The following is a 17,484-nucleotide window of genomic DNA, read 5'->3' as shown; positions in this document are numbered from 1 at the left end:
CTTTCCCTTCAGGTTTACAGAACTTTTTTAGAATTTAGTTTTCCCCCTGTAAGAATCTCAATCTTTGTATGTCCTATAGCTAAGTTGGGAGACATTCATTGCACTTAGTTTTTAAAAGTGTAGCTGCACAGTGATATCACTAGATTTACTTATAACAAAATCTTTTTAATCTACGTGTTTTGCCTTCCTTACAGGCAAATCTATTTCTCATTTCACAAATGATATATACTTTGTGTTACATACAAATCATGTCTATCTAATACTAAAAAGCCTACATGACTGAAATCAAAAAGAAATTTGTTGCAATTTCATGGCAATTGAAATGGATTTCCCAACAGAATGTAGCAAAAGAAAATGCTCTAGAGTGCTTTGTTCCTGAAGACATCTATAGAGGAGACTACCACATCTATTTATTTTAAACCTTTATGTTTAAGTGTGGATTTTCCTGTTTTATTCCTGGGTTTTTTTTGTTTTTTGCTTGTTTGTTTTTAAATATGTGCTTTGTTGTTATTTATTTTTTCTAGTTTGTTTGAGGGGAGGTTGGTGGTTATTTTTATCTGAATTGTGGCAGTTAATATTTGGAGATGAAAATTGAGGGAACGGGGAACTCTGCCTTGGATTTTGTAAAGATCAGACTTGTTTGATCTTCAAGTAGTGACTTGCTTTTTGTCTTTTGTTGTTTGTTCCAGTTAGCATTGCTTATTGCTGATGAACTTTTGCAGTTATTTTTCAACTGTTCTTTATTCAGTTTGTCACTATAGAAATTAGGCCACTGCACCTGTGAAGTATGGTGTTATTCGATAGAGTGTATATTATGAAATTAATAAATAGAAGCTGGGATAGAAAACATAAACGTGGGAAGACAGATGTGTGTTTCAGTGTGTTTCTATTATAAAGAGAGATAAAATAGTTTAAGATGACTGTGTCCAGAGTTAAACTGGTTCCTAGAACTGATGATAATTTTATTTTTGCCATCTAGCAATAAGTTCCTAAATTTATCTTAAAATTACTGATTAAAAATTAGTTTAAAGTTTATTTGCATATTTGGAGCATTTAGGAACAGTTTTTCAGTAAAAGAAAATATTATAAGCCAGTAATGATGTTATCTCTTCATCTGGATTTTTTTATTTATGATGCATTCTGTATAAACTTACATGGGCTGAAAGACAAGGAGAGATTTGGGGGTTATAGAGATTTATGAACTTCCATTCTTGAAGATATGCTAATATCTTAAACACTCGTTTTGAAAATACTGTTCTGAGCAGGACTGTTGACTAAATTCATGTTAGGCATCACTCAGCTAACAGAGAAACTGCACATCTTATTTGTGAAGGCCTTAGAATAAAACTCCTCAAAGCAGAAAGGGAAAAAGGACTTTGCATAGGAACCCAAAATCAGAAGGAAATCTAGGGTTTTGTGATAAAAAGTCAGCTCAGAGAAAACTGAATTTGTTGAAGGTGTAAAGGCAGCTTTCTCAAAGCATCAGCAAAGCCAACCACTCTCAAATGTGATGCTCATAGGATCACTGATTCCTTCTTGACTGGGGAGGGAGCTTGTTAAAAATGATGCTAAAAGGGGCAGCAAAGAAACATGTATTCATACAGGTGGCATGGATACTACTAGGAGTTAAAAAGCATCAAACAAATGGTTGAAGTATTTTCTAAATTGAAAATATAGAAAAGATTACAGATTTTGGTAGATTAAATGTAAAAAACACAGTAAGGATGGCAAAACAAGTTTAAGAAATACTAGCAATAAGTTCATCAGCACGTGAAGAGGAGACAGCCTGGCAGAGTGCATAGGCTCACGTGATGGTTAGACAGCACATGATGAAAAAAAGAAATAGGAGTAAAGCAAAAACAAAAGTCTTAGGAGAGAAGGCAGATCAGATTGTGTGAGTTCACTGTGAAAGTACAAAAGTACCCAAGCAAGAGATTTTTTCAGAATAATCTGTCTGAAATGGAAGTGCCAGTCAAAGAAGTTATAGGACAAGAAAATCAGACAATTGAAGTGTTATCAAGCATCAAGATCCCAGTGCATTTCACCCAGGCTCTACCAGCTTGCTGTATTCTTGTACTTTCCCTAGGTGTCAAATAGTTGGTTTGAGATTTAGTTACAGGTTTCAGGGTTATTTTATCTCAGTGTATTCTTCCATGCTTAAGCTAAATGGTCTAGTGAATCCTTTCTTTTCTGTTTTGTCTGTGTTACAAGTTACAGATGCAGGAAGTCTGGGCTCTGACTTAACAGTTTTATCTTGTTTATTTGCCTCATTTGGTGTAGCCATCTGTGTCGAAGGTCTGTCATATTCTTTGTCGCTGTTCTCCTGGGAATATGCGATGGTTTCTTCTATCAAGTAAAAAGCAAATCAAAAATAGCTCTCCATATTCCTTTTTCATTATATTCTCTCTGGGGATTTTCAGTAATCTCTCTTATGCTTAGGTCCTTAAATATTTGCAGATATATTTTGTCTTAATTTTATTCTATCAAAATTTTCTGTCAAAAAATTCCTTCCCTCTGTTTTTTAGTCACGTCTGATTTGCATCATTTTACTGTTGGCATTTCTGACCCTCATACGCCATATGCAGAGGAAACATATTTTCTTTGATCTCTTAAATGTTATTTGTTCTTCCATATTTGTAGAATGTTTTTTCTTTTTTTTTGAAGCTGTGGACTTTTAATTGCTTAATAATTTACAAACCCTTCTCTTTTTAGAAGCTATAGCCATCAATGTTGCTAACATGTCTCAGTAATTTTTCTTTCTTTCTAAAAAATTATGTATAACTTGGTGTGACATAGTTTCTAAAGAGGAAAACAAAATCAACACAACAAATAGAAAAAAAAGCCTATATTTTCCATACATAAACACTGAGGTAATCTTATTCTTCAGGGGACTTCATATGATTCTGATGTGTGCATATTCTCCATACATACAGCATAATAAGACTGCTGAAAGCTGTGATAAGAGTTATAAAATAATGACAGAATTCTGACAGTCAGACCAGAATATTTGCTTTATTTATTCTATGTATATGATTACTAAATTATTTCCTAAAGTCTTTAAATAATTCTACTATTGTTTTCCATTTAAAGCCTGCTATATTTGCAGGAATAAAAAAAATATAATTTTGTGATTTAACAAAGATTTTTTATAAAGTGCCAGAGAGAAAAACCTGATGTAAAGAAATTCTTTACTCTGGGAGTGGTGAGTCACTGGAACATGTTGCCCAGGAAAGCTGTGGGTGCCCCATCCCTGGAAGTGTTGAAGGCCAGGTTGGATGGGGCTCTCAGGAACCTGGTCTGGGGGAGCTGTCTCTGCCTATGGCAAGGGGGTTGGAACTAACAGATCTTTAAGGTACCTTCCAACCCAGACTGTTCCATGATTCTATGTTAAATTACATTCATTGATAAATTACACCCTGCCACTCCTTCCCCCCCCCTTTATTTGTAATATATACATTTTCTCAAATATCATTGCTCTTTTAATCGAAGAATTGAAGAATGCAGCTGAATATGCTTTTCAGATCTTTTTCACTTCAGTCGTTTGTGTTTCAGGGATTACCAATATCATAGTGCCTCACTAATGCCTGATATTTAACTTTATTCCAATTAAGAATAGAGGAAGAACTTTGTTATCATTAACATACTTGCTGTCATTTAGGAAAAAGGGGATTTAATTTCTAGCTCCAACAACAGAAAAGATCTTGCAGAAGGTTTGTTGCTGCCTTGTGTGCTCAGTGTTCTTGCTCTGTACCAGGAGGACTGTGAGGTTTGTTTTCAGCACCTCCTTGCCTGCTCTGAGTGCTTTGGCTGAAGCAACCCAAGAGAGAAGGGGCTGTTTCACTGAGAGCAGTGCACACAGCACTGGCTTGGCTTCTCCTCTGTGGCTGCTCTTTTACTCAGCTGCTACTAAGCAAATACTTCATGTCTGGTATGAAGCTGCTCTGCCTCTCCACACCCTTTCCTAGACTTTTTTCCTAGAATATTGATGGCATATTAGAAATATTTTATTTACCTTTCATAGTACAACTTTTTTAGTAATGTTGCGTATAGAAATGAAATGTCTCTTTCTTTATTCCAGCTGCTGTGTGTGACTTTGAAAGGGAGAGCTGTGGCTGGGTTGAAACTATAAATGCAGATGAATTTGACTGGGTAAGAAGTTCCAGCAATGCTCTTCCACCTGCATTTCAAAAGCAAGCTCCTCCACGGGATCACACCTATAACAAATCTGAAGGTAAGACAAGCCAAGCCTAGAAACAGAGAAGTGGAATAGATAAGCCTGCTCTTTAACCAGATTTTAAGTGGAGGCCATGAATGCTGCAAAAACCTTTATAAACTAGTTATTTCTTTAGCCTGAAAAGTTGTTTTTTGTTTTATTTTAACAGGTCATTTTATGTTCATTCTGAAGACTAGCAACAGCATTTCACAAGTAGCTCGGCTGCAAAGCCCAAAGTTCAGGCAATCGGGATCAAATTGCACCCTGTCCTTTTGGTATGAAATAATTTACATTTAAAATTCCTGTATCATCTCACATTGCTTCGCTTGGACTGAAATTGAGGTTATAGTTGGAAATAGATACATCTTTCTCTGAAGTATTTATTTCATTTTATTCTGTCAGCGTACAGTCTTCATTGTGAACAATACAGATATAAGATGAAACACTTGGAGAAAAGAAGTGAAACGTGACATGACTTTGTTGTCAGGCTTGGAGCAAAATTATAGTAAAGGATTGTGCCTGTGTATACATGGGCAAATAACACAGTCCTTTTGCTAAGAATTCTTTGGTAATTCTTAAGTAAATTTGAAAATGTGGAATTTTTTTCAAGGAGAGGAAAGCATTGCAAAATCTAATAGGTACTTGAGTTGCCTAGAGTATGCAAAAGTAGACATAATTTTTAAATAAGAGTTCCAGTGTGAGAATTGGCTCTTTACTTCCACTTCTTTCCATATACATGGGAAAAACAAAACAACAAAACCCCAAAACTAAAAATCAACAATCAAACCCCAAAAATCATTTTCAGTAATTGTCTTGTCTCAGTCTTTGTGTAAACTTGTCAAAGATAGACACAAAAAATGTAGCTTTGATCATTTGTTTACTAAGGCCAAATTGGTGCTGTTGTTTAAATGAAGGTTTGGCCTGACCTTGATGTTATTGAGTGCAGTTTGTCTCAGTGATGTCAAGTACATCTGCCATAGGAAGGGGAACAGTCTTTTTATCCAAGGTTCATGACTTGAAGTTGTGCATTGCAAGTTGTTGGATATATATGTGCTTCTGCTCTCAGTTTTGTTGTACAATTGCCAATCTAAGCATTTATTAGCTTTAAATGCTGCAGAAGGTGACATGTTAACAATAACTAACATAGATAGAAAGCATACTTATGCATTCAGTAGATGTTCTCTTTTTCCTTCTTGAAACTTTACAATCATACACTAAATTAAATTTATAAAAATACATTATGCATCTGAGCGAGCAGTGTTTGTTGCTTAATATAAAAGCAAACATGTCTCTTCAGTTATGGGTTTCAATTTAATGAAGTATGCTGCTTCTCTCAAAATCTTCAATTCTTGAGATGGGCCCTAGACTGATATAGCAGCCTGTCCTATCATCATTCAAAAAATGAATTGAATTTTAGGCCCTATGGACTTCTTATATATCGCAGAGATATAACAGAAAAGATACTGGTCATTGTAACTGACGTGGTCCATTTTCATCATTTGCCCACTTGACATTCTTATTTTTATCATTTTAGGTACTACAATTATGGAGAGTCAGTTGGGGCAGCAGAGCTGCAATTGCTTGTGGAAGGGCTGAAGTGGCCTACTGTGCTTTGGAGGACGTATTACAGCGAGGGAAACCAGTGGCTGAAGGCAGTCATTCAGCTTGGACGCCTCCCATACCGTTTCCAGTTTTCACTTGAGAAAATCAGCCTGGGTTTTTATGAGGGTGTCTCAGCAATTGATGATATCACATTTGAAAACTGTGCTCTCCCACCTCCAGCATTAAGTTGTGAAGGTCCAAATCGCTTCTGGTGCAGGGACACCAAAGCATGCATTGACAGCTTGTTGGTCTGTGATCTTGTGGATGACTGTGGGGACGGATCAGATGAAGACAGCTGTGGTAAGTACTCTCCACTCTTGTTTTCTTACACCACACAAAAATTGACTTGCCAATTCACTCCTGGACTGAAAGAGCACACAATTGCTAGAGCCAGTAATGATTCCACTCAATATAGTTAGAGATAAAACAGAATTATAATTTTAAACTTAAATGAATATGATGAGTTAAAATTAGGGTAAATGGAATTCTATCTCCTTTATCCAAAGTAACTACATTTCTTCATCTTGTGTAAAACACGAACACTCATTATAAATTTGCTTTAAAAGAGAAGATTTAAAATCAGACAGTTGTTTTGGGTCAATGTGCTATCTTTGATTTTACTGACAGAAGTGCAGTGTAAGATGTACTGATGGGCTGAGAGGAGTGTATGTCCTACCTCTTCTTAGGACCTATACTCTTCCTATCAAAAAAAAGTTAAAATATCTATATTAAAGATAGGAGTCATGCTGAACATATTTGTCCCCTTCAAAGGAAGAACTTGAAAGTGCTGAGGAAAGCTATGAGTAGTTCACATTTTTGACATTCACCTTGAGTGCTGAAGGGTGCTGTTGATGGTTTTTCCCCTGAAGCATGCATTCATCAATTTTAAGAATTCAAGAACATTAATGTAAAATAAAATGAACTAGCATTTGCTTTATCACTTCCTGAGGTAACTAAATTATGCAAATCACAATCAGTTTGAGAAACGGGGGGCACCTTACATGCTTGAGGTGATATCAGTCTGCAGTAATAATTGCTGAATATCAACTTAAAACTGCTGTAAATTTAAAAGAAAGTGAAGGCTTTCCGCTTATCTTAGTTTTTCTACATGTGGAATGCCTAGCTTCTTTATAACCCATTGTGAGATCTATGGCAAGGTTTGAGTTGCAGTTTTAAACACCATTACATGCAACAGCTTGATTTTTTAAAAAAATTGCTATACTGTCTGTTACTGCTCATGAAAAGCAGATACAAAGTTGGAATGCAAATTCACCGCCTCTGACACATTTTATTGTTTTATATTAGAAGTAATCAATACATTTTGCCTTGGTGTAAAATAAAAAACCAGTTGTGTTAGGAACTCTTTGATTAAGCTTTGATAAAATTATCATTTTAATATTATTGAGGATAATAAAAATCTAAACACCAACGTTTTTAGGACTACAATTGCCAAATACATTAGATCATTTATCACACATACCTACAAGACAGTATGGTGCGGTTTATTTCATTCAATTAACCTCAATTTTAACTCCTTTGATCTGTTCACTTTCAGTTAAAGAACTTTACAGTATTTAATTTTAATAATACATAAAATCAATAACATGGAAAGTTTTATTCACAGTTCTGTTTTTTCAATACATTAAGTACAATTGGACAGATATTGGAAATAAATATTTGCAAGGATAAAAAAAATATATATATATTAAAGCACTATCCCTTTGGATACTGCTTTGTTATTTTTGACAGTTTGTTCTCTTTGCATTTCAGACCCTGACCTGCAGTGTAACTTTGAAAATGGGCTGTGCAATTGGGAGCAGGATGTAGAGGATGACTTTGACTGGGTCAGAATACGGGGTCCAACCCCCACGGTTAATACAGGCCCATTAAAGGACCACACCACAGGCACGGCCAGGGGACACTACCTTTACCTGGAATCCTCTGAGCCACGCCAATTCCTGGATAAAGCAGTTTTGCTTAGTCCTCTCTTCAACCCTGCTGGCAATGGAAGCTGTGTTTTCCGCTTTCATTATCATATGTTTGGAAAAGAAGTTTATACGCTGTCAGTCTTCCAAAGAACTGTGAGCAATGCTAAGGGATGGCTGCTGTGGTACAAGTTTGGAAATCAAGGAAACAGATGGATCAGACAGACACTCTTCATCAGGAGTTCTAAGCCATTTCAGGTATGACCCTTCTAAGTTTTGAAGTGTTTATTTGCTGCATTGTAAAACACAGAGTATATAAATGACTGCACAGTCTCAAAGCTATTTGTAACTTTCTGATCAATTTTGCTTCAAAATATGTTTGTAAGGTTTTTTGAGGAAATATGTAAAATATATTTGTTCTTGTGGTTACATTAACTTTTCCCCCTAAACCATTTAATTTTATATTTTGTATATGTTTTATTTAAAAAGGATACTGCTTTTGTTTTTCAAGGATTTGGTGAAAACATCGTATCCAAATCTACAAAATAGTTTGATTCGTTAATTCTGTTCAAAAGAATATCCTCTGTTTTGCCTTACTTTTAAAGAGTTACAAATTAATTTTTTAATTATATAATACCAGAGAAGATATCAATGCAAAATATTTGACTGCTGGGTTAGACTGAGTCAAAAATTACTTGGAGAAATATATGATTAAAATAAGTTACAGCTATAAATCTTGACTTATTATCTTTTAACTACTGTAAATATTATTTATCTTTGATTACATCTGGTCTGTTTATTCTAGTTAGGATATTCTGCAGGGTTATTAGTGGAGACATTGGTTTACTTGATTGTCAACTGGTCCTAAAATTACCACCCTCCTCTCCCCCACACCATATTATAAAAAGAAACATCTTCTACCTTTTTTTTAAATCTTATATAATGCAATATTTTCTTTAGATTGTTCATTATCATTTTCCAAAATGCTATTTTTAAGTAGAGAGAAATTCTATCCTCTTTGGAGGAAAAGGCATTAATATTACTATGGCTGGAAAGAGGCACATAAAAGGAGAGTGTTCATTTTCTGTCAAGACCTTTTGTAGAAATATAAATGCATATAAACCTGATACTATCAAAACCTTTTCCCCTTCCATGTTTCATGGTTTATCTAAAGAGTTAGTGATAGTGTCCTATCTTTGACCTTCTGGGAGTTAAACTGAAATGTTTTTCACATGTTAGTGTTGTAGGGTTTTCTCTTGCACAGTTCTTGCAGGGAATTTCAAAGATCTTATATTATTTTGATCTGGTTTTGTTCCTCATAGTAATTTTTGAGGGGCATGAGGTGTAAGTTTGATTGCTGTGAAGAAAGAGATCAAGTTCTGATGTTCATTATTGTGTATTGTGTATCTTATATTGGAGTTTGCTGTGTCACAGCCTACAACACTTCAAAACTCAGAAGTTTTGGAGAGAGCAAGTTGTGCTCTGTTTCTACTGTTGCCAAGTGCTGATCTCTTTCCAATCTTTCTTTCTCTTTCCAAACTTTCTTGTAAGTGTATAGTGTTTAAATACACTATATTTGAAGTATTTCTACTGAGATGTGTACTAGAATAGCCTCTCAGTTTTAGGCTGTCTACAGGCTGTGTAACAGTATTAAAGCTGTAGCTTCTATATTTACTATACTGTGTTCTCTACACCCCATAATTTCACTGCTTTCACACCACATGCTTGAAGTCTTGTAGGTCACCTCAATGCTTCAAATGAAATGTTTAGATTCACTTGAGAATGATGATTTTTTTTTTCATGAAAATCTAAAAATAAGATAGACCCTTTAAATAATTTTCTGATCAAAATACAAGTCTTGGCTTTATAATCTTCTCTGTCTCTAACCAGAGCATCTTGTCAGTTCTTACAGGATTTTCAGATTCCTAGTGAATAAAAAATGTAAGACTCGAGGACCAAAGATAGTCTAAGTCTTTGTCAGTCAGACCTTCATTTTGCTTTTTCTGTTCTAAATATATGAGATAATCATAAATCTGAGATGTCTCCGCTTCTATTTCCTCTCTATGTAAGTAGTTCATTTGTTGACCCCAGTCAGAGAAATAATCACTACAAATAATAAATCCCTCAAATTTTCAGTTTATTTGCTAAGTATGGGAAGCCAGCTTTGGGAGTATATAAACAATTGTGCCTCTTACACCAACCCCTAGGAAAAGGAGCAGGTGTCAGCCAAAAATTCAAAGAAGCAAAGAAAGGCATTTGAGAACTTCTTGAAAGTGAGATTCCCTTTTGAAAGTTTTGAACTCTATAGGTGTGAAACTCTAGGCCTTTAATTGAATACTCTGGCAGAAACCCAAAGGCAACAGCAGACTCCCTTGGCTCACACCCGCTCCCAATAAGCCTCAGAATCTTAATTTTGTCCAGAAAGCTTTGTTCTAGCTGCCATTAAACCATGGTGACATTTGTTGCTGTTCCATCAGATATTTTACACCAGTGTTAAATGTGACATCAATGAGAACAATGGGAGTAGCTGGAGGAGGAAAATGTAAATTTAAAGCTAAACTATTTAAACAAAAGGAATGCAGTTTCCTGAGACAAAATTAAGCACCTCGGTCAAATACTACTACTGACAAGTATTAAAAATAGTCCCAAATGCACAAGCTTATAAAAAATTTTGCAGCTTTATTGATCTAGAGTTTCTAGTGCTCTGCAAAGGATATTATCTTCAAGAAATTATATGATTTTTTAAATTGGAAAACATCAAATTGAAAAAATAAATTCCTTATAAACATTTCCTTTTAATTATATGGGATATTTGTTTCAACATAAAACAACCCCACTGTCAAGTGTCCTTGTCTCTTTACTTATTCTGCATTTACTTTCATTCTAAGAAGCTTACTTACGTGTCTTTTTTTAATATAACCATTTGAAAAGGTATTAAAGTAAGATTCTGTCCATGGTAACCTACTCATATTGATGATGAATGTTTTTATCTTCCTTGGAATAATCATATCTGAAATAGTTTCTGCTCAGAAGCACAAAGATTCTATTTTAACATTTTAGAAAAATTTTACTCTCTCAGCTTGCTCTATTTATTCATATTTCTGATCATCTGGAAAAGGAAACGATGATATGTGAAAAATGGCAAAATTCTGTATCTCAATCCTTTTGGCCACCGTAGTCTCCTTTTCGTCATGACATGAATCACATACCTATCATGTTTGTCTTAAGAGATCTAGGGCAACTTTACTGTATTGTGAAGTATACTATTTAAAATAAACATATTATCTTTACCCCAAAACAGTTATTCCCTTTTTGCTCAAGCATATTATATGTTTATCTCTTAAACAAAGATGGTTATAGATCTTTGATACTGCAAAATGTAAGTAGTACATAAGGGAGTCTGTCATCATTTTGTGATGATTTTATAAAGAGCACTTTTGCATTTTCTTCATTGGGTCTGATGAAATTAAAAGATGCAAGTACAATGTTTAAGTCCATCGTTAACTATTAATGCTATATTTGGTATCATTACTAAAAATTTTAGTATTCTGAGTATCATATATAAAACTTTATTTGTACCTTTAAATATGAAAATTTCTCCATTTAAGTGTGAATGAGAGAAGGACCAAAATCAGAACAAAATAAATAACGCAAAATACTGTAACTATTAAGTAGGTATAAAATGCACTTGATATTTCCCTATTTCACAAGTGGTTAAGAAAAGTAAACAAAAAAATCCACTATAATAATTTTAATCTTTTTATCAATTAAGTGTTATCTTAGAAAGTAATGGAATATTGATTGAAAATTAGAATGATACATTTGCTATGAATATAGAATAACAGTATGGTCATTGAACACAAATGCAAAACAACATTATTTCTCCAACTATTATTTTTATCTGTTGTGCTATTTTTTTTTAATATACAGGTGCTTGTATTATGGTTCATGGTGTGACTTTGACATATCAGTTTGGTGTCAAATACATGTGTATTGAGCGTGCATCGTTTACATCCAGGCTCTTGTCGTTTATCTTGTCAAGAGTGATAGGAAGGGCTAAAAATCTTACATAAGGTACTAAGTGTGTTAGGTTGCAATCACATGGGCTGTTCTGCTTTTTCACCCTCTACTCTTCCTTTTCACTCCTCAGTGAGATGAGCCAGCAGTTGTTCTTTGGGGATTCTGATGATCTGCTATGCAATAAGCAAAACATCATCACAAAAATCGCTCTTCAGTTATTTCTGCAATTCTTGTTGTTTCTTGCAATTACATTTCTGAGAAAAGAGAGCATTGATCCATACCCTCACCCCACCAGCCATTTCTGAATGAAAGACTCAGAATTCTAGTGGTAAATGGAAATTTTGGTGTAATTCTGTTTTAAAAACTCTTTTTATCATGGTTTGGAGTTCTGTTTCAAACAAAAAGAGTCCACTGTGGCAGTTTGTGAGGTTTCAAAATGTAATGTTTTTCTTTCATGCATTTCTAGTGGTGATACTTTATACATGAATAGTAGAATAGGGGGACTTATAGTAAACTAAATACCCTTTTTACCAATATAAGACAAGATAATGACTTACTAGTCTTCTTTGTTAGCTAGAATATCCTTTAAGTAAGAAAATGTAAAATTTCATTTTCTGCATAACAAGCATCAGAACTATGGAAATTGCAAATTTTAGATCCTGTATCCCATTTCACAGCCCCTCAGAGAGAATATTTTAGTAGGGTTTGTAACATCGATAGTTCTGTAGACTGACTTGTGTGAATTTTTCAGTCTTCTCTAGTCACTAATTAATAAGCATCCAGTTGAAATTCTGGACTTATACTGGTGTATTCCAGAACATGTAGCTGATTAAACTTAAACAAACTTATTTGCCTGCAACTTCTCTGGAAGAGTGTGCATTTCTCTTTATTGTCCCAAGGAGAAGTATTATTTCCTAGTGTGGGAAGCACAGGAAAAAAGAAAACAAATCAAAGTAATTGTGTATTTACCCTTATTTTGGGAACATTAAACTGGGGGAAAAAAAAAGAATTGAAATTGTTTGACCCTTTCTAGAACACTTGGGTAAACCCTTACAGAAAGAGAGACTCTTGAGATTTAGCAGAGAAACATCTAATCAACAGTGTCACAGAGAAGCTTCGTAGAGAAACATCATTAGTGATTTTTTGTAAATAGAGACGAGAGGTATTCTGTGAAATCATTGACATAATCCAAGCAAAAGGAAATAGTATTTTAGAATGATCTGTCTATAATTCATTGCTGAGAGATGTTTTGGATGCAAGAAACCACGAATGAAATGAATAAGTAACTTGGCAAATTATCAGAAGACAAGTCTGTTAAGGGCCAGTAGCACAATGCCAAGGCTCCCACCTGCCATACAGTGCTAAGTCTGGGTGGATCCACTGCCTGCCAGGATGTGGCATTGCTGGGGATGGTGCAGTCCATGGGGAGACACAGGCTGAGCTGGACAGCCGACCTTGCCACCACACATCTGTGCTCATGCTGCGAGGCACTAAGCTTTTGGTGCATTGGGAACTCATCCTTTTTGATATTCTAGCTGTGATTGCAGATTTTCTGCAGTCACTTTCGCCCTTACTGAGCCAGGTTTATTATTGTCAAGTGCTTTTAGCCTTCTGCCTTGATTTGATTGTCTACTTCCTTCTTCAGGGCCTCATTTCAGTGTGTTTTGACATACCAGTAGGAGTTTGTTAATGTTTAGTTGGTAAGATACATATTTTTCATTAAAATCTGGTGTTGAAGCAGCTCTGAACTTATCAAGGACTTCTCTAAGACATTCATTATATGTCTAATACCCACTATGATCATTTTTATGTTATTGCTTTTGATCCATTCCCTGCTAGCAATTTCCACACAAACATTTAGACAGTATGGATTTCCACTCAAAAAACAGCTTCAGTTTCAATTTTTAATTTATCATTCCTCATCTTCCTTCTCCTACTCTTCGCCTTTGTACTTCCCTTAATAATCTGCTGAGATTAATATTCAGGAATTATTTTCTTTTTCTTCTTCCCCCCCCCCCCTTTAAATGTTACCATTTGCTTTTGTTGCTCCTTACTCCTCCAATACTACTTCAAATAAATTATATCTTAGACATATTTGCTGCATCTTAATCACTCTTTTTCTGACTATTCTTCTTTGTTTCTGACCTGTGTGTTGGCTTCTTTTATCCCTGATACCTCCTTGCATATTACACAATACTCTGTTTTTTACATTTACATTGTGCCGCTGGTTTCTGGTCTGTTTACAGTCATCATTCTCATTTTGTTTTCAGCATGGTATTGTACAGCCTGTGGTTTCAGGCAGACCTACACAGTTTTGTATGTAGTTGGCTCTGGAGCAAGTTTTTATTAATTGGCTAATATGGACCTTTACATTTCCAAATGCACTGGAATGGGAAGAGACATCTTGCACCAGATAAAAGATTGTTTAAATTCTCATCCAACACTTCTCACCATCATTGTAAAAAATTTCTTTTGTCATGTCCAATCTAAATCTCTTTCAATTTAAAATCATTGCCCCTTGTCCTGTCAGTATAAGTTTTGGGAAAAAGTCTCTTTCTAACAAGCCAGCTTTAAGTATTGAAATGCTGCCATAAGGTCTCCATAGATCCTTCCTTTCTCTAAATTCAAATCTTTCATACTGTCTTCATAGGAGAGATGTTCCAATGCTCTGAACCAGTTTTTGAGGCACTCCTCTAGACCCACTCTTACAGGTCCCTGTGGTTCTTTTGCTGGGGAATCCAGAGCTGGATGCAGCACTCCAGGTGTGGGCTCACCAGGGTGGAGCTGAGTGGCAGAAACAGCTCCCTTGGCTGGCTGGACACACTTTTTGTATGAAGCCCAGGGCAAAGCCTACACAATTTTGCAAGTTATTTAAACGAAGAAAGGAAAGAAACAACTAACCAAAACAATAACCACATACCTAAAACCCCAAAAGTTGCTGTCTTATTATATTTAACACTCCTGCCTTTTTAGAACGTGCCAGAAGTGGCCAAATCATGTGGATCAGTCCTAATCTGTCCTGTTGAAGTGTCAGTGCCTTTTGGTATGGCAGCTCTAATTCTTGCACTTGGTGATCCCAATCTCTCCACCGTTCTCACAACCAGCCTCAAGGGGCTGTAGAGGGCCAGGAACAAAAGACGACATATCTTATGTCACTCTCATGTTTGAACTTCGTGTAGAACTTTTATAGGCTCTAGTTTGGGCAATTCATGCTCAGGTTTCCTAACTAGTTCACAACCTAGGTCAGTAAAAATATACACAATGTGGGAACCAAGGCACTTGTGGGAAGGGTGAAAAATAACCTTAAGACTTTGTGGTTGGTGGTGAACTTTGGGTTGATAGTGAAGACTATTCAATACCTACAGTATGAAGTGAAATACAGAGAATTTTCATCCTGAAAATGTGTGTGGCACAATGTGGTGTATTTGAAAAATAAGTAGTGTGAGTATTTTAAAAAGTAATTCCTAAAAAAAATGGTTTTGCCATTTTTTGATAAATGGATTTCAGAACACAGAAAACTGTGGAAACAAGGAAACATGAGAAATCAGGAAAATGCATTGTACAAATTTTCAGAGAAAATTTCATGGGCTTAGTTCAGGTCTTTGGGAAAGATGGTGGCCTTTTGTTCAGTGCTATCAGAATACTTAAGAGATAACCCATTCTAGCAATAGAAATAATTTATTCTTTGTGCTGTTGTTTTATTGATATGCTGTGGAAGACTTGTCATGATATCATCAAGTCACAACATGTGCACAAAGGGGGCAAGGAATAAGAATTTCTAATCTATCTTTAATAATGCCTTGTCCAGTAAAAATGATATTCTTAATTTCATGTCCATCATTTCCTTGTAATTTTTTTTCCTCAAGAGGGGAGAGGACAAGGGAGCTGGGGTGAGTGCTTTTTACCTTTTTTTCCTATTTACATGCAAACTTCTCAAAGGAAATCACATAAAGTAAAAATAGCCTTTCAATTCACTACTGAACTGTCAAGTTCTGCCCATGTTTTAAGTATGGAAAACCTGAAGTAATGAGAAGTTTTCACCATCTTTCAGAACACACAGGTCACTGAGTTGGGCCATTTGAATTCAAGGGGCATCATGTAAGATAGGAGATTTGTTTTTCTGAAAATTAAGAGTACTGTTTCACATTTCCTATTGATATTACTATATGATATACTTATCAGCAACTACCGAACAGGAAAATGAGATTTGGATAACTTTTCAAGGAGAAGAAAAATATTAGTGACTTTTATCTCATGGCTTAACTGGATCCAGAAGCCATCGTTGAAAATATAGCAGGAAGATCACAGGAAAGCTGTTCTTTGTTGAAGATTTAATTAAATTTCCTTCCGTAGTGCTTCCTTTATATCACGTAGAGGGTTTAAAAATATTTTTTACAATCTTTCTGTTTAGTGAGTATGCTTATAGCAGAATTAAGAAACAATGTAGAAATCTGCTCGTACTGAAGTATGTATCAAAACTCTCATTAACTGTAATGAAGACAGGATTTCATGTCAACCCACATATTCTGGTGATATATCTATTAGTTTTCTTACTTTGGGAAGTTAAGGCTGTATGCATGGATGTAGGAGCAGCAATTCTGTATAAGTAAGTCAGGAAAAATTCTTTGGGTCAGGAAATGTCCACATCTTTAGGCAGAAGGTCTGATAATGAACCCTTTGCTCACCAGCATCTGCTGCTGAACAGATAACTCACTGTTTATTACCACAAATATTTTCACAAGCATTGAAAAGAAAGAAGTGAGTGTCTCCTCTTAGGATGCTCCTTATCTCAGCATGGAAGAATTGCCTTAGCAGTAAGCACTGGACAGATCAGATCAAAGTCTGTCCTTTCAGCCCAATTCAGGCTTCCCTAGACAGAGATGTGAAAATGTCTCTCTGCAGCCCTATATATATATTGATGTGCCCTACTGTTGAAAAGGGAGGGACAGAAGTACTCAGGTCATAACAAGTCATCCTGGCCAGTGTGGGACACTTCTTTCAGGACCATAAGTACCAGGTATTTGATATAATAACTCAGCCAGAATCCTTTTATTTGTTTGTATTACTTATTTACATATAGAATCTGAGGGAAACTGTTTGGGAGAGAAGAAAGCAGACTTTGTATATCCTTGTAGATTAAGTCAAAACTAACCATGAACTTAAGGTGGTTTAAATATAGTTTCATAATTATAATTGCTATATAGATGTTTCCCAAGTGGGCAGGCTAAACAAGTTGTTTTATAAACCTAGAATCTCAGAAAGTTTTAGGCACTGACAATATAGTACTTCTGCAATAATTCTTCCCGTGCTAATATTACAGTGACAACAGGCTCTTTTCTCTTGAATGAAGTTTTGTGACCTTAATATAGGAAAGTAAAGACTCCAGGAATCCTTAGTTATTAATCCCACCAATATCACTGAATAGTTTAGAACAGGATAGAAATGTGATTCATCCCTGCACTTTAGAGAAATGCTGTGAAAAACATCATAAATCAGCATGAGGGTTCACAAGCTTACAGCGAAGCGTGATAAAGTGCTTTACTGAACTTGAACTAGTGTTTTTCAGTATCTAGTAAAACCAAGCACTGTAAAACATCAAATATTTGACACAAGATTTTTCATATTTTATGTGTGTAACCTTAAGAATGCTGGTGACAATTCATTTGGACACTTGTGTGAAAGGACTTTATTTCAACTTTTGAAGTCTTGAGACATTAATTTCTA

General features: G+C 35.3%; 1 protein-coding gene across 1 annotated transcript in view; it reads left to right on the top strand.

The window, feature by feature from the left end:
- The window catches only part of MALRD1 (MAM and LDL receptor class A domain containing 1), a 237,299-nt gene that overhangs the window by 54,432 nt on the left and 165,383 nt on the right, over positions 1 to 17,484 (top strand). The window contains exons 15-18 of the mRNA XM_014889594.2: positions 4,079 to 4,231; positions 4,383 to 4,488; positions 5,748 to 6,115; positions 7,586 to 7,998. Coding sequence (XP_014745080.2) covers positions 4,079 to 4,231; positions 4,383 to 4,488; positions 5,748 to 6,115; positions 7,586 to 7,998 — 1,040 coding nt within the window. The remainder of the gene's footprint in view (positions 1 to 4,078; positions 4,232 to 4,382; positions 4,489 to 5,747; positions 6,116 to 7,585; positions 7,999 to 17,484) is intronic.

The sequence above is a fragment of the Sturnus vulgaris genome, chromosome 1, assembly GCF_052056855.1.
Source record: "Sturnus vulgaris isolate bStuVul1 chromosome 1, bStuVul1.hap1, whole genome shotgun sequence".
NCBI classification, from domain to species: Eukaryota; Metazoa; Chordata; class Aves; order Passeriformes; family Sturnidae; genus Sturnus; species Sturnus vulgaris.
Note: the sequence above shows the minus strand (reverse complement) of the source record. Positions and strands in the feature narration are given on the sequence as shown.